The following is a 22652-nucleotide window of genomic DNA, read 5'->3' on the forward strand; positions in this document are numbered from 1 at the left end:
CCTTCTTACTTGCTTTTTAGGTGTTGGTGGGAGAGATATGACATGAGGAGATCCGTCTACAACCCCTATATATCAGCTCTCTTCATTTCAGCATTCATTGACTACAAATTTTTGTGTTCTTTTGTCTCTTTTCTCTCTCCCTTTCTCTCATGTTCACTTTTCTTTGAGTCTTGTCCATACATTTCTGCATGCACTTTGACATGGTATCGGAGTAGCGTAGAAGGGCTGATTGATTGTGGGCAGACCTGATCGGGAGGATTCTTCGTGATGAAAGTTTGAGTTTTCAGCCTTTGTAGGCTGCAGTGAATAGGTTGTGCGTGGAGGAGTGAAGTTGCTGTTTTCTGTAGGTCCTTGCTGTTCGTGAAGGAAAAAAGGCTGTATTTTCAGCTTTTTGCTGCAGATTTTGAGTTTTCACCACCTTTGGTGGGTGAAACTCTTTGAGGACAAGTGGAAGAAGCCCTAGTAGGCATCGGCACCGGCATTGTGCGAGGAGATAGCGGGGGATTGCCCTTGTTTTTATGCAGGTCATTCTATTTACAACGTTGACCAAAATTGACACGGAGTTAGCTATTATGGACCATAAGGTCCCTATGCTCTGGGTTCCTCCTCCAGATCAAAAGCTTGATGGGGAGAATTACCGCATATGGCATGTAATGATGCTTGCCATCTTGGAGTCTTATGATTTGGCAGGGTTCGTGATGGAGGCTATAGACTGTCCTATAGCACGTGATTGAGGCTATAGACCATCCTATAGCTCGTGATCGAGGTCCTACAGTTGGTGATATCTCCAAGCTTTCTTCAAATGAGAAAGCCGAGTAGATAAATGTATAGACACATTGGGATCTACGGAATGCCCACATCCGTACTTTTCTCTTTACCTTAGAGGACATGGCTGTAACTCTTCTTTCTCAATTATTGCTCGAATTCAATGCCTTTTACTTCACCTTGATTGCTTTAGGATGGTCAAAGACTCTTCGTTGGGAAGAGTTGGTTCCTATGGTTTTGGACCAGGAGGAGCAATTGAAAGGACATAATGCTTTCAAATGGGAGGCATTGATTGGTTAGTCTTCTCGGAAGAAGATGAAGGACTAAAGGAAGAAGTAGGAGGACAAATTGAAGATAGACAAAGAGAAGGATTCCACTCCTCACATTTGTGGCAAGATAGGTCTCTTGCAAAAGGATTGCTTCGACAAGGAGAAGAAGGAGAAGTTTTAAATGGATTTAGTAGTGGTGGCTGCTCCCTCATTAGTTGCCTTCCTCCACTTGGAGGTGATTGAGGCCTTGACCCCTAAGGCTTTTGATATTGTGTTCATGGCCCCACATCCTCTTGAGTGGATTGTTGACAATGATGTCTCTTGGTACATGACTCTTTTTGTAGCATGCGTTGCACATTTGCATCCTTCGCATGGATAGATTCTCAGCAGCGATAGCTCTTTTGTTCCTATTCAAGGGAAGGGTAACGTGTAGCTTATATGAGATGGGCAGGGTGACGCTCATACTTCAGAGGTGCTTTATGTGCCAGGTTTGGGTTACCATTTTCTTTCGGTACACAAGATTTGTGGCCTTGGCCTCTTGGTTGAGTTTGACGAGGATTCCTTTCGGTTTCGTGCTTACTTCTGGTTATGAGAAGAATGGAGTCTACAAGCTACAGTCTCCTTCTACCTTGAGCCTACCTTGAGCTCTCTTTCTCTTATCACTTAGACACAGTTCCCGCATTGGCAAGCTCGGTTTGGCCACCTAAAGTATGAGTACCTTGAAATAGCATTGTGATGCCATTCCTAGCAAGGCTTCAAGGTGGACTTTAGCACCCTTGGAGCTTGTTTCTATTGATCTGTGTGGACCTACAAGGACGAAGTTTCTTCAGGGAAGCTTGTATTTCATACTGATTGTGGATGATTTTAGTAGGATGACGTAGGTTTTTTTTAATAGTTGAAGTCGGAGGCTTTCTTGCACTTCCAAGGCTGGTTACTCTTTGAGGAGAACCAATCAAGCTAGAAATTGAAGACCTTAGGATTGGATAAGGGAGGAGAATTTGTTTCTAATGAGCTTGCTAGATTTTGTGTAGATCATGGTATCCAATAGGAGTTTGCAAATACAAATACATCTCAAGACAATGGCATATTGGAGTGGAAGAACCAAAGTGTGATTGAGATGGCTCACACTATGATTGAGCATAGTCAAATACCTTAGTGTCTTTGGGTCGAGGTTGTGGCTATTGCAGTCCACATCCTCAATCGATCTTTCACTTTAGCAGTTGTTGGTATGACACCCTATGGGGCATATTTTACATCTAAGCATGGCGTTTCTTATTTTAGGGTTTTTAGGTGTGACACCTATGTCCACATCCCAAAGACACAACTTCATAAATTTGAAGTGGCTTTTCAAAGACAAATCTTTTTGGGTTATAGCTTGCAGTCCCAGGGTTACCAATTGTATGATCCCGTTAAGAGATAACTACACGAGTTGAGATGTTTGATTTGTGGAGATTCCAGCCGCAGAGGGGGGTGAGGAGTACCCCGTGCTTGGAGATCTAGGAGATAGTTGGTTCCTCTAGAGCTTGCACCTCATGGAGATGCTTCCTCTTTGGATGAGGATACTAGTTTCCTGCCGGCTTTCCGGATTGAGCCATTGCCGGTGGATGCTCCAAAGACTTTAGTAGATGGTGCGTGTCGAGGAGATCCAACTTGCTCCTCATTGGGTACAAGATACACTCTGTGATTTTGGGATTGAGGGAGTCCTTGAGGAGTGGCAACCGTAGGATTGACTGCAGTGGTCTTTGAGGAACCAAGCACATGCTATTAAGGTTGTCTGTAGTAACTATTGTTTGATGACCCGTGCTATACAGGATAGGGAGCCCACCTTCGTAAAGAAGGCTTTGTAGTCACATCATTGGAAGAAGGCTATGGAGCAGGAGTTGGATGTTATTGAGTAGAATAGCAATTAGGATCTTATGTCTCGGCCCATTTATAAGAAGGTGATTGGTGTGAAATGGATCTTCAAGACCAAATATCACAGTGATGGTACTTTGGATAAGCACAAGGTGTTGCTCATTACAAAGGGCTTCGCAAAGCGGCTAGGGGTGGATTTCCATGACACCTTTGCACTTACGACTCAGATGGCTACCATTATAGTCTTTCTTGCCTTAGCCAACCATAGGAGATGATTGGTTTGTCAACTCGATGTGAGGTCTGCCTTCCTCAATGGTGATTTGAAGGAGAAGATCTATGTTGAGCAGCCTCTTGGCTTTTCCTCATCAAATGGACATGTAGGCAGGTTGAAGAAGGCCCTTTACGGCCTTAAACACGCTCCATGTGCTTGGAACAAGAAGATAGACTCGTTTCTCCAAGGGACGTTGAGGTATTGACATTCCTCTTTTGATCCATAGTTGTATGTCCACACCTTAGTCGTAGGGCACATGTTGTTTGTGCTTTCTATGGATGATCTTATTTTGATATGTGATCGTGCCCAAAAGGTCAAGGAGACTAAGCTAACACTATACGATATATTTGAGATGATGGATATGGGCCTTCTACATTTCTTTTTAAGCCATGAGATTTACAAGATTGTGAGGGAGTTTTTTGTCTTCCAACAATGGTATATGTAAGACCTTAGGCCATGTTTGAGATGGAGAGATGCAATGCCATTTCTACTCTTGTGAATTTGAATTGGAAGGCTACGACCCATGTAGATTCTCCGGCGGTAGATGCTACTTGCTATAGGCAGTTGATAGGGTCCTTGAGTTGGCTTCTTCACACTCCGTTTATGAAACCAACCTTCCTTCTTGGATAGGGTGGTAAATAACTTGATTTAACACTACCTACAACAAGTATTAAATTCACATAAATTAAAAATCCAAATATTACCACTTTAGTCTTGGAGATTGGACATCTTGTTGGCCCTAAAATTGGTGTCCCTTGTAGTATTTCTTTATCTTATATTATAAATGGAAGAAGTACAATTGAGATCCTTTGATCTCCTCTACTAATCTAAGTGGCTCTTGTTGTTCAAATTGACCAACAAGCCTTTAAACCAATTTATCCCTTGGTTTGCTTGGAGATTGGCTTTTACCCTACTCCTTGAAAGACAAATTCAGCTCCAATTTTGATATTGGTTGGTTGGGTTTCTGAATCTCCTTGAAATTTCTCAATTTCAATTGTTGGAATTCAAGCCCTAGGCCCTCAGTTCTGAGCATGCATCTTGAGGTGGCTATCAAAACCCTAATTTCTGTTGTAAATTAGGGTTTACAGTAGAGATTGACTGAAATCTATTTCTTTGATGGCTCAAACTGCTAGAAAATTTTGAGGTAACTTGAGAGATGCCTGGGGGATGAGAGAGAATGCTGTAGAGAGAGAAGTTTTAGAGTTTCATCGCGAGAAATGTTGAAAAACTGCTGTTGCTCTATTCAAATAGCCATGGAAGCTGTCACTTACAGCTTAGGACCACCAGAAAGACTGATGCCTTCTCTTGTATTTTGTCACTTGCACTAGAAGGACCTTGGACTGCTTTCACCTGCCTCTACAAGGCTCCAAATTGCCGTCACTTGCTGTAGGATTGGTCTGTGGTGGAAGTCTATTCCAGCCATTGTGAGAGAGGAGGAGGCTGAGAGAGCAAGGAAATGCTGGTGATATAATTTGCAGCCAATGAAACCAGCCTTCCTTCTTGGAGAGGGTGGTAATGCCTTGATTAAGCACTTAATTACAACAATCAGCAAATAAACATAAATTGAAATGCATGGTTTACCTTAATAGTCTTGGACATTGGACACCTTGTTGGCCCCAAAACTAGCGCTTCTTTTGGTATTTCTTTAACTTTAATTGCTAATGGAATGAGTATAAGTTGAGATTCCACAATCTGCTTTGCTGTTCTAAAAGCTCTTTGCTGTAATAACAATCAACAAGCAATTTGAGCTGATTGCTCCTTGATTTTTACATAGGACTTGTATGAATGGAACCACCAATTGGCCAAATGCTACCCCAATTTGCAATGAATGAGCTGGCATTTGAATTTCCCGGACTATTACTTAAATTTCAGATGCTGAATTCAGTGCATGATGCCTTCTCCTATTGGTGCGGGTTTCGAGGTGGCTGTCAACCTCTAATTTTTGCAGAAATTTAGAGTTTATAGTAGAGATAGGTGAGAGAAAGCTAAGATTAGAGAGAAATCTGATTTTCTTTGCGAGAAAACCCTAAATTTTACTTGCCGCTCACTCCACCTTGCATTTAATGCTGTCACCTATTGCCAGGTACCTCCAAAATGTTGTCACCTGATCAATAGTGTTGTTGCCAGCCCCTGGAAGTGACTCCCTACTGCCCCTTGCCTGTTGAGGCTTCCAGATGGTTGTCTTCTGCAACAAATTGCTTTTCTCTGATAAAAAATTAGACTAATAGTTCTCTCTCTCTCTCTCTCTCTCCGCACAAGCTGTAAACTAATTGAATGGCTGAGACCCAGTCCCTAAAAACGTTTTCTTTGTTTGTATGGGCATTTTCGCTAAGTGGCAGTCTTCTAAACCCGTTTTTCGGTATTATCCAGCTATTTTATTAATTTTCAAAATTAAATAATCCTAAAAATTAATTTTAGCCCTTCTGACCTTGCCCATCGTTAAATGTGCCTATCCATAATTAAATTGGCTAGGCCATTTGCAACTTGGAGTGGTATCCAACTTCAATTGACTCTTAAACTATAATTAATTAATTAATTAATTATTGCTAGTCCCTAGTATCATCATTGCCACTTTTTTGCCAAATAACTATCTTAGGCTCAAAACTGACACCAACTAACCCCCAAGCCCTACCTAGTATAACTTGTCACAACTTTTGCCTTTAATACCCACTGCATGCTCGGGGTCCTTGGCTTATGACCATAAAATAATTGCCATGTGCATCACATGTGCTAAACAACCTTGCACATTTGATTATAACTTAATCAAATATTATTAGTAAGATTAAAGCTTCTCAAATTTAACTGGTATTAATTAATTAATTAACACTAGTCCCTAGTATCACCACTGGCGCTTTTTGGCCAAATAACTATCCTAGGGTCAAAATTGACACCAACTAACCTCCAAAGCCCAGTTGGTATAACTTATCACAACTTTTGCCTTGAACACCCACTGCATTCTCAGGGTCCTTGGCTTATTACCATGAAATAATTGCCATGTGCATCATATGTGCTAAACAACCTTGCATATTTGATTATAACTTAATCAAATGTTATTAGCAAGATTAAAGCATTCAAAATTTTGCATCCTCGTGATAGGTTGATTTTTGCTTTCTTGTAGGTTTGTTGGCTAGGTTTATGAGTGAACCGAAGATGGTACATTGACGGGCTGCTATGAGGATTTTGTAGTTCTTGAGGGGAACCCTTGATCTTGGTATTCATTATCCAACAGGTACTCAAGATTCACATTTGGTTCTTACAGGCTAGATGGATTTTGATTGGGTTGGAGATGTTGACCAATAGAGGTCAATGACATGATATTATTTTACTTTGGGTGTAGGTGTTATCTTGTGGAGTAGTGAGAAGCAGCCCATTATTGCCTCTTTCTTCCACAGAGGTGAAGTATCGAGTAGCGTTTTCTACCACATGTGAGATGGTATGGCTTTGAAGGTTACTAGGAGAGCTTGGCTATCCTCAGGCAGGTCCTATAACACTTCATTGTGACAATAAGAGTTGCATTGCTTTGGCATGGAACCCAATGTTTCATGCTAGGTGGAAGCACATTGAGATTCATTACCATTTCATTCGGGAGAAGATCTTGGATGAGACAATTGATGTGGTTTATTGCAAGAGGGAGAATAATTTGGAAAATTTGTTCATGGAGGTGCTTCCTTAGCTTCTTCTTCGACAACACTCTAGATCCCTGAGCCTTGTGTTGCCTCCAAGATTTGAGAGGGGGTGTTAGAGATTAGTCATCTTTGGGCTAGTATTTTTAAGGTTACCATTGGTGTAGTCATTTCTCTTGGAGGTACTTTCGGAAGGCATTATTTATTATCCTTGTTAGTTTGTGGGCATTCCAATAGTCATAGTGTATGGGCAGTTTATCAAGCGGGCGATGATGCCAGGTGGTAGTTGGATGACTGATCATTGATTATTTATTCATTCGTGCAGTAGTCAGTAGGTTTTTGATGAAGTTGGCCATTTTCGTTGGTTGATTGCAGTATTTCCTCCTATTTAGGCCCAGTTGATAGCCTGCCCTCCTTATTTGCTTTTTAGGTGCTGGTGGGAGAGATACGGCTCGAGGAGATATGTCTACATCCCATCTATCTTTGCTCTCTTCATTTCAGCATTCATTGATTGGAGAATTCTGTGTTCTTCTGTCTTTTTTCTCTCTTCCTTTCTCTCATGTTCACTTTTCTTTCAGTCTTGTCCATACGCTTCCACATTTGTTTCACTCTAGCAGGTCTATAGCCTTGGTCATAAGCTCCGCCAAATAAGAGGACTCCAAGATGGCAAGCACCATCACCCGCCAAAAGCGGCAATTCTCTCCATTGAGCTTCTAATTTGAAGGAAGAGCTGGTAACATGGGGATCTTACGGTCCGTAATAGCTGGAAAGTCCATGTTGATCTCAGAAGATATATTCACTTGAATAACCTACACAGAAACAAGGGCTGCCTCCTCTGACTGCGCAAATGGTGTCTGCTAGGGCTTCCTCCGCTCATCCTGAACTTGTTTCAACCGTTGGAGGTGATGAAAACTCAAAATTTGTTACAAATGGCTGAAAACACAGCCTTTTCTCCTTTACGAACAGCAAAAACTTGCAAAAAACTTCTCTCCTTTCCTATACTTGACTGTTGGGCCCAACCTTCCAATACTGAAAATGCAAACTTTTGTCATGCTGAAATCTCATGTTTGTCCCGAACACCGTTGCTCTACTTGTCTTGGACTTGTTCCAATTGCCCGAAGCGTTGAAAACTCAAAGTCTATTACCAAAGGCTGAAAACACAGCCTTTCTCCTTTACAAACAGCAAAAACCTGCAAAAAACAGCAACTTGGCTCCTTTCACGCACTTCACCTGGTCGCCTCAGCTTTCGAATGCTGAAAATGCAAAGTTCTGTCATGCTGAAATCTCTAGTTCAGGTCTGCCCACAATCAATTGGCCCTTGAATGCTGCTCTGGCCATGCCAGAGTACAACGAATGGAAAAGCGTAGGACCAGATTGAAAGAAAATGAATACAAGGGAAGAGGGAGAGAGAGAAGAGATAGTAGAACATAGAAATCTTTAGTAGATGAATGCTGAAATGAAGAAGGCAGATGTGTACATGGGCTATCGAATGTATATTTGCGGGCTGATCTCTTTCTCCACTTGAAATGACAAGTGAAGTATGACCAGGGCAGGCTGCCTATAAATAGGCATAAAAATGGCAATAAAATAGTCAGCTTGGACAGTAAAACCTAGCTGATTGCTGAATAAAATAATGGCTAAAATGCTGCACATAAATTGTGGCTACCACGTGGCAACCAGCACAACTTGCCAAGCCTGCTTGACTGCCTGGTAAAGCTGGAAATGCCATGTAAACTGCATTGAGCTATCCAACGTGATAAATAGGAAATGCGTAACTGTGCTTGAGAGTGCTAATTATATGACAGTAACAGTGCGTGACCAAGGAATGAATAAATCTATTTATAGATTTGACACTAGCTATATCCATGAACTTACAGGGAATGGACATTAGACTCACCTCCCAACGATAGAGCCAAATGAACTCATTTGTGAGCCTATGAGCTGGCAGCATACTGGGTCACAACCATGTCCCAAGACGTGGCCCCCCACACCACCAACCCGCACCCACCTAGTGTATCGATGCGTTGGCCTATAGACCAAGAGTCTAAGAGTGGTGATCACACAATAGTATGCATAATAGGGCCTTGAGTCCTATAAATAGGACTTTGTTGCCCTAACCCTCTAGTGCACTTAGTGCAAATAAGGTCAGTTCATGACCATTGTGACCAATGCTACTAGTGCCCATCTAGATATCCAAGGATGTGACACTTACCTTGCTTATTGCAGTCTTACTTTCAGAAGGAAGCTTGATGGTCTCATGATTGGAGTCATGCCTCAAGCTCTCAAGCCACGGATCTACATCCGATCCATTCACCTCCAATGTTGCCAAGAGAGTGGAAAAAGAGGAGAAGAAGCTTCTCCTTCCAAGTTCCTTACACTCTCACACTCTCTCTCATGGTAGCAATGATTGCATCAAGCCCCCAAATGGTATGGTAGATGAGAAGAGAGGAGAAGCAACGAGAGAAGGTGTCACCCTCTTGGTCCCTAACTTTCTCCCCCATGCATATATACTATCTCTCACTCACAAGCTTTGGCTATGGTGGAAGTAAGAAGGAAGAAGGTGGATGGAAGAGCTCCAAGTTTTACTCACACAAGATTTAGTGATTCTACTCATTTAACAAATTGTATACCTAGGGTTGTTGGCGTAGGTAGCCTTAACCCTTAGCCTTTCTCAAGTTTGGACATCTCTCTTTTACATGCCTGTAGCTCTTTAGATTTGACATGACAGATGGACCTGCCTGCTGATCTACATGCCTTCTGTGTCTTTTGTGCATACATGAATATAAAATTTCCACTACATGTCCACGACTTTGTGGGATATTACAATTTGTGTAGGTGTGAGCTCTGCTCTCACTTGTTGAAAAGTATATAGCAGGGTATGATAAAATCTAGTTGACTAAAAAGAGACACCCTGCCTGTGCATTCTTGGTGCCTTAGATTTTCTAAAATTTCCAAAAAATTGCCGCCATGATCTACGTCCCCTCTTTAGATTTCTACTAGCATCAGTTTCTCTCTATGTCCGCTGGGTGTTTCTCCTTACCGGTTGGCCTTTGTTGAATGCTTTGACCTGGACTTTGGGCACTTTAACCAACCGTTTAACTTTGAACTTTCATAGTCTTCTGCAGCCTTCTCTGTTTTGGGTGAGCACTAACCTCACGTTTCCTTCCTTTTGGTTGTGCCCACTCCATCAGCTGTCATAGCCTTCTTCAACCAGCTAGTGTTTTCTTGCTCCTGTCTTCCCATTGTCAGATTTCTTCGTCATCTATTGCTTTGTCTGGTGCCCTCACTGCCCTGCCCTTGGGCACCTGTGGAAGGGCCTTTGTCTGTCAGCATCAACAATGCATGCTTTCCTGTTTCATTCGGCATTATGCAGGTTTTGCATTTCCTTCTTTGTGTTCTCTCTTTCTCTCTCAGTGCACTTTCCACTTCTGTACGCACAGTAGCACAAGTATGGGTTTCTCCACAAAATAGAGGAGCTGCATAGTCTCTTGCTTTTCAGTTCTACTCCAAAGTCAAACTTTGGCTCTGATATCAAATGCAAGGGTCTTGACTCTTGTTCATGGTTGGACTTAGATGTGTATGGGGGGACTGAATCAGAAGATTGAAATTAATGATCCATATGAAAAAGGGAAAACATACTTGGCCATTTCTGATTGAAAACCAGGGTTCTCAGGCATGGAAATATCACGACTTTGCAAAAATAAGGCTGTTTTTCTACTTTCCCTGTTTAGTTCAGTCTGCTGGTCTGAATTGCAGCAAACACCACATGTATACAATTCATAATTGCTGCAATCTTCTGTTACAAAATTAGGATCACAGATGATACTAGAATTTTACTTCTGTGCTCAGCTGTGTTTTCCACATGGAAACATATGGAAATAACTATGGTCTTGTTAACTCCCTTGCCAAGGAAGGGGGATAATAGCCCCAAAAGTTATATAGGATTTTCTTCTACAGGGAGGAAAGACAATGCAGCAGCTGGCAAGCTCACAGATGGAAGGATGGAAGTAGTCAGAGGGTATACCAGGAAACGTGGGAAGGTTGGGTAACTCTCCATGCTCTGGAGGCAGTTACTTTTGAGGGCTGGTCCAATAAGCCGGTAGACTAGCAGACTGCTGAAGTTAGCCTGTCAACTGCAGCCCATCATCCCTTGTCACTGATGAGTGCTACTTTGTCCGGGTCTATCCAATTGCTGTCCAGCCCTGCTATGCCTAATATATGAGCTCAGGATCATCTTCTGATGCTGCTAGACATCTTTTACTTCAGCACACATCACCATTGTTTTTGCTTGGATCTATTGTGTGTCTAGGTGGGTCACAAGACTGGGATATTTATGCTGTGAGAACCTAGTTGATGCTTTCTTCTTCCACAAAACCATGCTTTCGATCTATATCATGTGAACTTAAGTAATTTGTGTTGATGACAGATTGAATGCGTATTTGTTGCTATTACAGTTTTAAAGCATAGTGAAAATATCTCATTCTTGTCTTTGATGGGTACACAGAGAAGAAGTTGATGATTACAAAGAGGTCACCATTGTATCAGGGAAAACTCATGAGGTAATGCCCTGGTGTTCTCTTTTATTTGGTTCTCCTTTAGAATCGACTTTTGCACCATGGATAGAGAGTTTGGGACAAGAAAACGATTGATTAAAATCTTGTTTGTTATATGATCCATTATACAGTAAGACAATGATCAATAAAGGTTTTCTACATACAGTAGCTATAGATTTTATGATGATTCAACATGCCATTACAGAAATTGTGCTGGGGTTGATGTCTGATGCACATTTCAAAACTAAAGTTTGCAGCACCAAGACAAGAAAAGTGTCTCTTTTTGATTTTGCTGCCTGGATGTGGTAGTCTTGGTTTGTATGTTGGATAGGTACAGTTTTGGTATATTGACTTAGCTGATATAAGGAGTCATTACACTGCGACTCTTGCCTGTTGGAGACTGGAGGCTCACAGGCCGTGTCTTGAGGGAAATAGGGATATCCACAGTACTTGACTCTGTTTGATCTCTACACAGATGAGACAGAGGGGCTTGTTAATGGAATTTTCTTTAGGGTTGTGATTTGTCAATGATGCTTGCAAGTAACTTGATCTCTGTATTCAAAGACATTGTGATTTTACAAACCCCAAGCTGAGACCTCATGGTGAATCTTGTCCAGAAAGAAGGCAGCAGAGTGCTACTTCACTTATGACAAGCTAATAAAATGTAGGTTTTATCATCTGTTTGTATCACATATTTGACTTGATTTATACTGTGAAATGCACAAGCCATGCTTATAGTATTTCAAGGCAGTAAGGCTAGAGAAATTTTCCAATATGGAACAAGAACCAAGATGTGGTTATGTGACACCTCAGTAGTTTGTGCAGGAGTAATGCTGGAGAAGTATTCCAGTAGGGAGCCCAAAAGCAAGATATGGTTCTGTGACACTTTGGTCCTAGTGGTGGTTTCTTATAGAATATCAATTTAGGGTCCAGCTGTAAGAATTCAATGTCGTTAAATTAGAGGCACAAATGATGGTTTAATCAGCCATTCAATTAAGTATCTGTTGATTGAGCGCTCTGTGTTGTTTTCAGCTGAAGTGCAGGAACATTTTCTCGTGCCCTGTGCAGGTTCAATTATTGAATATTTGTGAGAGTGAGCAATGGAAGCAAAGAGCACTGAGAGGAGAGGAGAGAAGAGAGAATGAGAGAAGAAACACAGGTGCAGCTGAAGGAATAGCCTCCTGATCATAACACATTCAAGGCTGTGAACTGTCGGCCCCTATGTGTGTGGATGTGGCATTAGTAAGGGTGCCGGATTAATGGTAGAAAATGATGAAAATGCAGGTGATGATGATGAGGCTGCAGGTGAAGATCTGCCAATGATGCTGGAAGCAAGGAAGTGGCAGTCTATATGTGCAGTGGTCTGCGAAACTGGTCAACATGATGCTTAAAAAATGAGGCAACCTGGTGCGAGTGATGATACTGGCTAACCTGCTGCTGTATGGGCTGGCAGACTTTGATAACTGGTTGTCTACAAGAAGATGATGCCACCTAGGCTGCCGTGCCGCAAGACACATGAAAATGTGCCCCTAAATCAGGCTTTAAACAGCATGAACAGGCTGAGGATTTCAGTGAATAACAACACTTAATGCATGCACGAAGTGTTACAAATGGTATCTGTTTCCTTGTTCCGCTGTTTTGGCCTTGGGCTGAAACTTTGTTTCGCAACTTTGAAATGCGTTTTTGTTTTCTCATTTCTGAAATTCTAAGCAACTATGTGTATACTGAATACTGACTTGTGTGGACTTACGGGCACAGTCTGCATTCAAAAGGCCAACGCTTTTGTGCTTATTGTTGATGATTTCAATAGGTATGTGTAGCCATGTTTTTTGGAGTACTAGAGTGAGGCATATTCCAACTTCTATGAACTAAAGGTGTTTGCTGAAAAGCAAACTTTGAGGCGTATTCCAACTTCTATGAATTAAAGGTGCTTGCTTAAAAGCAAACTTCTTTCAAGGTTCGAGGTATACGAGCTAACCATGATGGAGAGCTTTGCTCTAAGGTCTTTGATAGTTTTTGTGGGGAGCACAACATTCGGATGGAGTACTTCCATCTGAACACACCATTAGAGAATTGTGTGGTGAGTGCACCAATGGGACCATGCTTGAGATGGGGTGTTCAATGTTTTAGCATCGTGGTTGTCATTCCCTTTTGGGTGAGGCAGTTGCTAAAGTGGTACATGTCTACAACAAGTCTCCAACTTTGACATTTCAAGAAATGACTTTATATGAGGCTTTCTTTGGAAATAAGCCTCTTGTGTCTCACTTTCACAACTTTGGGTGCAATGCCTACATTTATGTGGATGAGAAGAAATAGGAAATGCTTGACCTAGAATCGAGGAAACTTATCTTCATCGATTATAGTATTTGATGAGGTTGCGGCCTCAGATGATCCGATTAATGGTGCTTCTCTTGCAGGTGCTTCTTCATCATTGATTGACCCTTGCATCCCTCTCTGCTTACTCCCCTCTCCCAACACACACACACACACACACACACACACACACACACACACACACACACAAACCATTAGCCCCTCCCTTAGTACCCTTTTTTGGCCTGTGACTTCTCCTTCTCCTCCTCCATCTTCTTTTCCCCTTTCACCCTTGGCTTCTTCTTTTTCTTCTTCTTCTTCTTCGAGATTTTACACTCCTTTCCCATCCCCTTAGTTGTCTTCTAGAGATATTGAGTTGTCCGAGGGGGAGCCCTCTTCTTTTGATGAGGGGGGTATATCTTTACCTAGTGAAGGAGAGTCTCCATCCTAAACAGGTGCATTACAAGTATCAAAGGTCTCTGGCCTCCATCGCAGAAGGATGAGTCTATTTTTATTCCACGGTAGTATAGACAGCTTATGTAGGATGCGAGCATATCTCAATTTTCCACTATGCTGCCATGCCTACGTAGATCAGCCAGGATACAAGCCAGGTAGGGTAGCTCACACCGTGTGAACTATGCTCTTGTGTCACCGATTTCATATGATCATGAGTCTACTACTATTAATGAGCCTCTTGTAAAGGATGTTTGCCATTGTGCTATCATCTATGTACGAGGAGCTCGATACTATTGAGTGTAATTAGACTTGGAAGTTGGTTGTGTCTAAGGAAGTAGAAAGTGGTTGGTGTGAAGTAGGTCTATAAGACTAGATACCTAGCTGATCATACCTTGGACAAGCACAAAGCTAGGCTTGTTGCCATGGGTTTGGAATAGCAGGTAGGCTTGGACTACTCAGAGATGCTTGCACCTATAGCTTATATGTCTACTATTTAGTTTGTTCTGGCTCTTGCAGTTCATCATCGATGGCCGGTTTTCTAGATAGATGTAAAGTTTGCCTTTTTGAATGACATATTAGAGGAGGAGATTTATGTTGATCAACCTCCGGATTTTCATATATAGGGGAAGGAGGATCATGTCCATAGGTTGCTAAAGGCCCTCTATGGCCTGAAGCAAGCTCCTAGGGCTTGGCATTGGTAGATTGATTTGTTTGTTTTATAGAGAGGCTTCTATCAATTAGATCATGATCCCAACCTTTACTAGGAGGTTGAGGGAGATTGTGTGTGCATCAAACATCTTATCTGTGGATAACTTGATTATCATAAGGAGTGCCTCACAATAGGTGGATTGGAATGTAGAGAATTTGTGAGAGGAATTTGATATGATAGACCTTGGTATCCTTCACTTCTTCCTTGGTCTTGAGATCTATTAGTTGACACAGGGCATCTTTATTTCCCAGCACAACTATATCTTCGAGCTTCTTTTGGAGTTTGATATGGCTGACTATAAGTCAATTTTTAAGCCCCATGGACCTTGAGTCCAAGTTGGTGACTATCGGAGATCCCCTACTAGATGCTACTCAAAACAAGTACGTCCCCTACTAGATGCTACTCAAAACAAGTACGTTATTGGCTCCTTGATCTAGATTATTCATGCTAGGTCGGACATTCTTTTGTGGTGGCATTGCTATCTTCTTTCATGAAGACCCCTAGCCAAGCTCATTGGAGAGCACATTGAGGTTCAATACCATTTTGTTCATGAGAGGACTGTGGATTGGCAGTTAGTGGTGGTCTACCATCCCATGGAGGACAATGTAGTGCAGGCGTCTTCACGAAGCCTTTGTCTCAAGCGTCTATGCTTCATCACATGAGATCTTTGGGTCTTCAGACACTCCTAGAATTTGAGACAGAGTGTTAGCCTGTATTTTGTTAGTTTGTCATCTCTTGGTTGTGAGCTCCATCAGAGTTTGAAGGAGACACAGGAGCTCTGATTGTTTCAGACCATTAGTTCCGTGTGCATTTTGTTTTCAGTGAGCTACTAGCTCATAGGAGTGTAGTAGTCATGACATGGCTTTCATATGGTAGGCTCCCAACTGCATGTGCAAGATGTGCCGAGCCAGAATAGATGCAGAGACATTGCCTATGGGATTGACTTAGAGCCGACTTAGAGCCGGGGAGGTATGGAGGAGAGTCCACAAGATGGTCTTTCACAGCAGAACAGAGACCATGGCTGCAAATTAGCAGCGTTCTGAAATGAAAGGCTTTTACGCTATTATCATCATTATCTATGACAGCACTTAAGCCTTTTACCTTTTATCATCTTCTCTCTTTGTTTGTGTTTTATGCTAATATCGACAGTAGGCAGCCTTCCAGTTACTTTCTCTTGTCTTTGTGAACTGGAAAGATTTGTTTAGTCCTAATTAGATTGCAGAAATCTCACTATTTGATTAAATTATTAAAAAAAGCACCAATGTATTTTTATTCCTTACAGCTGATGCATCAACACAGTCTCTAGTCTACCATGCATCATAGTAATCATCCAGCATGATAGTTAATTTATATCCAAAAAATCAAAAATCTCAAAACCTGATTAGACTCTGGCAGGACTTCTAAATGATAACTAATGACAGCATGCTTGATTGTATGTAATATAGCCTTCCTTAAGTAAGTCCTTTATTGCAGGTGACTTTGACAGTTGACTGTGGAGATTCCTTGGTAGCATGGGACTTCCAGTTGACTTCAGGAAAGGTAGGACTACATGTGCTATACTTGGGTACATGTGACATGGTCTTTATGATACGTGTTTCCTCGAGTATGCAAATGTTTGCAAACATAGGTTGTTTTTTGGAGTATGTTTGGTCAAAACATTCTTGACTGTTTTCCTTGAACAACATTATTAGAACTTTTAAAAACATGTTCTTGGCTTTGGAAACAATGTTTAAATGAACATATTTGTCAAAGCAAAACACCTATGCATTGTTTTAAGAGCCAGTTGCATAGAAAATGAGACTGCAAAACTGCCATGAATAAAGCAAAAACTGCTACTAACAACCATGAACTTACATCAACTAGTCCTCAAGTTTGTTCAATGTTGTGTGGCTCGTGCTCTTGTGAAAGATTTAGGACATATATGTGCAATGCTCGAGTAGTTGAAAGTTGAAACTTAGAAATTCTCGTATATGGTTCAAAACTACCACGAATGAAGCAAAAATAGTTATGAACAGCCATGAACCTACATCCTAGCCATCTCAAAGTTTGCTCAACTTTTTGCTCCCACTTGTGAAGATAGGTTTAGGATGTATTTTTGGCATGCTGGAGTAGTTGAAAGTTGAAACTTAGAGATTTTGGAAGTACAGCAAATTTTTGGGCCATGTATGGTTCAATTAGGGGCAGTGAATCATAATTAATCCATATTTTCATACCTGTCTGCATATGCCGTATGGAAACATATGGAAAAAACTATGCTCCCCCCTCTTTCTCTCTGTGAGAAATCTAGTTTGTCTTCCATTTGTTATAACTTGTAATTGTAATCTTAGAAGCTTGTTAGCGCAAGCTTAAAATATATTTTTTCTGCTAGTGTTTAGGCTTTGTATGTTTTGACTAGAAAATCTGGGTCGTGTGTGTTCAGCCCAGGGTGTTCAAACATACTTGAAACATATTTTCATGACCCAGTGCATGTGCATTTCCTTCATGTATGATGAAAACTATGATATGTGATGCACTATTAACAGGACCCTGCTCTAACATGTTGGGAGAGGTATTGAAGAGTTCAAAAGTTTCAACATGTTTAGAAAGTGACAATGCTAGATCATGTTTAAATTTACACTAGCAAGTTTGAAGTTGAAGCATCAGTTGCATTGTTCTATTCCAACTAAATTGGAGACTTTAGGGCCAATTTGCAAGTGCTGGTGCAAGTATGGAACACTGCCAATTGGTTCTAATTGATCAAATTTGGAAGGCTTATAGTTCACTAGGTGCATCGGCATGTATTTAAATTGGTCCAACTTGTGGTATGTTCTTTGCTGCAATATAGTCATAGTATGCTCAGTCTTTCAAACATAGAATAACATCTTCCTAAGCTGATTGTTGGGTCATCAATAATTACACGTTTTGATCAAATGCTTTTTTCAACACAAAGGTCCTGTGAATTGTAGTTATAAAGACTGTGAACTCAAATACGAGGCCTTGGGCTCACTACCCTTTTTTTTTTTGGAGAAAATAGTCTGTCTTTGCAAAAACATAGAAGAAACAATAAATGACACTTTCTTTTTTGAATATAATCTCTATGCAGGATGTTGGTTTTAGTGTGGAATACATCGATGAATCAGGAACTAAAGTGGTACTATAACTTACCTTATGCTTTGCTAGTTTCTCTTTGTCATTGAGGAGTTATCCTTGCCAATGATCACTAAAAAAGATTGAACTTGCAATGCTAGTGTTATTCTGAACCAAACTGTCATCATTTTAGTTGGGTAGCTAATGTTGTGAACAGGGTTAAAGCTGGGTTCTATAATAGACAATTATGTTTGGTCTCTTCTATTTTGTAAGTGGGCACACTTGCGTTAGTTTGGGAAATAATGTGAGTTTGGTGCAGTAAAGGTTGATGGATAATTGTTCAATTTACAGCTTTGCTGCCGTCAAAGTGACTGGATCCATGTAGAGATTGATACGCATACAATATGGCCTAATCATGGTTGGCAATTTTTGGGTCTCAAATCATGCACCTTTTCACAGAAATAATTCAATAAAGATCTATCCAAAGATGATGTCATGGTTTTTTTGTTGCATAGCTGCATATTACTATGATCTAAGTCATGATAATGTGCATTCAAGTCATTCGCTCTAATGTCCTAACTTCTTAAGGAACTAAGCACAATATTAGGGCCATGCATAATACTTCAATAAGACTTTCATATTGGGGTATCTATAATGTATTGAACTCTATGAAGAAAACTGTGATCGTCCTACAGAAAAGCATAGGAACTCAGTTATAGATATCTTCGACATTGGGTCTGCTTCACAGAGAATACCTAGTACAAGGGTGATGAAACTAATCGGTTTGGCTGTCTAGACTGATTATGAAGTCAGATAAATAAGTATGGAATACACAAAAGCATTGGAAATTGGCACGTTGTAGTGTGGCTGCTCAAGGGTGAGTGTGTACTACAAGGGCTATGAAAATAACGAGTTTGGTGGACTACAGTGCCAAATCCAACTGCTGTTGGATTTTCATAACTAGTGCCAAATGTAACTGCTGTTGGGTGAAGCATGTTTGGGATATTTTCAAAATATATCTAATTAGATCATTAGAGCTAATAGTAGTTTCATTTGATGCCACTTCCAGGCTTAGGCCTGACTGAAGTAGGGATGTGTCCTCCATCTCTCTGCCAATGTTGGGAGGCATGCTGCATTGTCTCCTGAGATGATGAATGACCTTGAGAGGGAAAGTGTGTCCTCCCCTCCCAAATATGTTACACCTTTCTGACGACATTGTTTAAGATATGAAGTGTGCAACACAGATGGTGCCACTTTTTAGGCTCCCTCATCCCTGTAGGTTTCTAGATTGCCCTTTGACAATTTTGTAGACTGGTGTTGAGGTCTCATTTTGCTAGTGAGAGCTGGGTTCTGGAACAGGCCAGCAACATTGTCGGGGCCTATGATGCTGGTCCTAATGACCAAGTCTATCCTAAATCTTTGGAGCCTTTTAGAAATCTGAAGCTCCTCTGAGTGCCTCTTTCACGAGGGCCTACAACATTGATCATACTGCTATTTATCTTATGGCTAATCCTGGATGGAGGATCATGAGCTCAGTGGTCTCATCTTTCAGTTTTCAAACTTCTTGCTGAGTCTTTTTAGTTTTTTGATGCTTTATTTATGAAAGGTTGTCAAAAACCCTTTAATATCCTAAATCTTTGGAGCCTTTTGGCAATCGGAAGTCCCTCTAAGTGCCTCTTTCACAAGGGCCTACAACATTGATCATACTGCCATTTATCCTAAGGCTAATCCTGGAAGGAGGATCATGGGCTCAGTGGTCTCATCTTTCAGTTTTCAAACTTCTTCCCGAGTCTTAATAGTTTTTTGATGCTTTATTTATGAAAGGTTGTCAAAAACCCTGTAAATTTTTATTTGGCAAATGTATCTGAAAATTGATATTTTCATGAAAACTTAGGAAGTAAGACCTTAGTTGCAATTTAGGTTTATGAGAATTCTTCTTCAGACTTCTACCTTGTCCGTTTACTGGACACCCTAATCTCGTACAGGTAAAAGAAGTTCATGCAGGTGTCTATATCCTTAGAACAACATCCTTATAGCAGTGTGAGTCGACATCTATGAACATTATCTTTAAGTCCCTTCAATACCATCTATTGCACTTGAATCTCTGTATTATCTTGTTCTTCATAATTCGTATTGCATAGAACAACCCAAATTTTGTTTTGCCAAGTTTAGTAGTTTCCATACTCCATATTAAACAGGACAATTCTATCTTTATAATCCAAGCTACACAGGAATTCACATTTCTCAATGACACATATTACCTGGTCATTTGTGCCTTTAATCTACCTGCTACATGATTCCAGGTTCTTTCTCAGAGTATGTGCATCATAAGATTGCAATTCATTTTTTCAAGAATTTCTATTATACATGGTGTTTCATGTTTTCTCGTAACTGTCCATGCTACATAAGGTGGTGATTTTCTTCTCCTATGATGCATGTAAGGTGAGAACATGTCTTCTGTTTTGACCCCAGGGTTCTGTTTCTTAGTTTATAAAGGATGAATTCCAGGAATGATTCTTTATCCTGTAGTCCAAGACCAAACCATAATTATTCTTCTCTCTTCCATATCTGGGATGATAGTTGTTCTCAAGGTTTCACTACCTGCACCTCGTAGCAATCATTCTTGAAACACATGCATAGGCACACACAGTGACTGTTAACAACACTAATAAATGCCTGCAGGTGCAGTTTACCACCCTATGGAACAATGTATTAGACTAGATGACTGAAAGCTGTATCATCTGAAGGCATAGGCTTATAACAACAGAGTGCCATAGGTTCTGAACATCAAAACAGATTGCCATACACTGTAGATAGATACTCCTCTACAACCATAAACGAGAATCTTGATACCTCCCACGAGCCTACACATGGTATCATCACTCTATATTCCTAAGGCTTGTCTTCGATCCAGGAAATCTGGGAAATAGTCACAAGGCATGATACCAAATCCATAGCAGAGACACAAATGTTCTCTGGTCCAATTTTAGACTCGGGTTAATGGCATCTGAATTGAACATCCTTGACGTGATAACAAGTGTCAACTGATGTTGGTGCTCCCAAAGAAGGCTCCCCCTGACAACAAAACTTGTCTCAGACACAATAGCCACCAGCCAGCTTTTGGAGGGAGGGTGGTGGGAAGAGGGGAGGGACTATATACTGACCAGAAGGCTGTACACCTGATTTTACTTTCTAATAATGTAACTGTGAGGAGGGAGCAGTGGAAGTTCTAATTTGATTCCTATTTGTTGTGCACAGCCCATGCTTCCATATCAACGATGTGAGAGCAATCAGGTAACTGCTCATTTTACCAATAAAACCATCCAAATATTGTGATATGCATAAGGGGGATATTCAATCAGGAATACTAAGTAGTTTCTACAGTAGAAACTTTGCATATTTCTGATGGTATTAATTTTCTTCAAATCTTTCTTCTGTGTGCAATAAAAATAGGGGAACTTCCGATCACCCTCTGTTGGCTCATACAAGCTTATCTGGGATAATTCATACTCAACCTTTTACCGCAAGGTTGGCACCTGCTGTGTGTGTATGACATGTTATATTTATGAAACATATACTATTTCATGCATCATATTTATTACCATTAAAACAATCTTTCGCCTCAAATAAAATGCATTTTGGCAGGGTCTACGGTACAAGGTGGATGCTATTCCTCCAGTTATTGAGACAGGTCCCACAGACAACACAGAAATGGACGAAACGTGACTCACAAGTGCATGCACATATCTTTTTTTGTAAGGAATTCTGGAAGCTGAATGATATGTTTTAGATGTGAAGATTGTTCAGCCCTGAAGATGCCTTGCTGGTGAGAATAATGGTTCTGAAGGGAAAATTGATACGAGGCTTGCAGTTATTAGTTATCATGCCAGCAAGGAGGGTGAAATTCAGATGTGCCATAAGTAACATTCAAACATTGGAGGTGCTGCAGTTCAGCTGGTGTCCTGACTCCTAAGAGGAGGATGGTCAGCAAGCTGGTTTTCTGTAGATAGGTAATGCATACATGGAATGAATGATCACAATTTGCATCTTCCAAGGTGCTCTTTTGTTCCACACAGAGGCATGTAACCATTTCAAGCTCTGTCTAACTGCTGCCTGGTTGCTAGTGTTTATTGAGAAATCCAAGCCTAGGTCTTTCAAACAATTCGTAGACAACACATTGTGATCAAATTATTGTTGCACATTCAAAAAGATTTTATCTGAGATGAACAGTTTTGAGAAGATATTTGTGCTTCCGTACATTGCTTTTGTACAGGAGTGTTGGGAACTCTAGGTACAGTTGGAGCATCTATCTGCATTATTCTTTGAGTGGACATATACCCAACATGGTCTGAAAATGTGATGTTTTATGTTTCCTTGATTCTCAATCCTCAAATTTAGATCTTTAAATTGGAAGCCTGCATTATTCTTCGAGGTGTACGTACACCCAATATTGTCTGAAAACATGACTTTTTATGTTTCATAGATTCTGAATTGTAAAGCCAAAATGAAGGCCTCTTAAATTTAGATCTTTTGTAACTTTTGAGATATACTTTCTGTGATCATTCACGAGTGCATGAGCGGTTGCGATATTTATTAGTGATGGTCAAGGCAAACATTAGAGCTTTCATGTACTTAGGTGTTTTAGGGAGAATCTGTAGCTTTCTCTTTGCATACTTAAGTGATTAGGCATGCTTTAGTGTAATTGGTGTCTAGGGATGAATCTAACAATACCCTTTTTCCATTACTTCAGTAATTACAAATGTTGCCAAGCAT

The 22652-nt window shown here is 40.8% G+C and overlaps 1 protein-coding gene across 2 annotated transcripts in view; it reads left to right on the top strand.

Moving 5' to 3' along the window:
* The window catches only part of LOC148041061 (retinal-binding protein), a 72198-nt gene extending 49922 nt beyond the window's left edge, over positions 1 to 22276 (top strand). Inside the window, exons 10-16 of one of the 2 annotated variants that reach the window (XR_015690644.1) lie at positions 11287 to 11341; positions 16287 to 16352; positions 17896 to 17943; positions 18231 to 18297; positions 21138 to 21173; positions 21333 to 21407; positions 21525 to 21587. Coding sequence is in view for 1 of the 2 variants with exons in the window: in XM_087676294.1 (XP_087532420.1) it covers positions 11287 to 11341; positions 16287 to 16352; positions 17896 to 17943; positions 21138 to 21173; positions 21333 to 21407; positions 21525 to 21605 (361 nt within the window). In the remaining variant the exon portion in view is untranslated. Of the gene's footprint in view, positions 1 to 11286; positions 11342 to 16286; positions 16353 to 17895; positions 17944 to 18230; positions 18298 to 21137; positions 21174 to 21332; positions 21408 to 21524 lie in introns of both variants that reach the window. The other variant, XM_087676294.1, reaches the window with a different exon arrangement.
* The last annotated feature ends 376 nt before the right edge of the window (positions 22277 to 22652 follow it).

The sequence above is a fragment of the Lygodium microphyllum genome, chromosome 1 (assembly GCF_053477565.2).
Source record: "Lygodium microphyllum isolate KBCC chromosome 1, Lygodium_microphyllum_v1.1.10, whole genome shotgun sequence".
Lineage (NCBI taxonomy): Eukaryota > Viridiplantae > Streptophyta > Polypodiopsida > Schizaeales > Lygodiaceae > Lygodium > Lygodium microphyllum.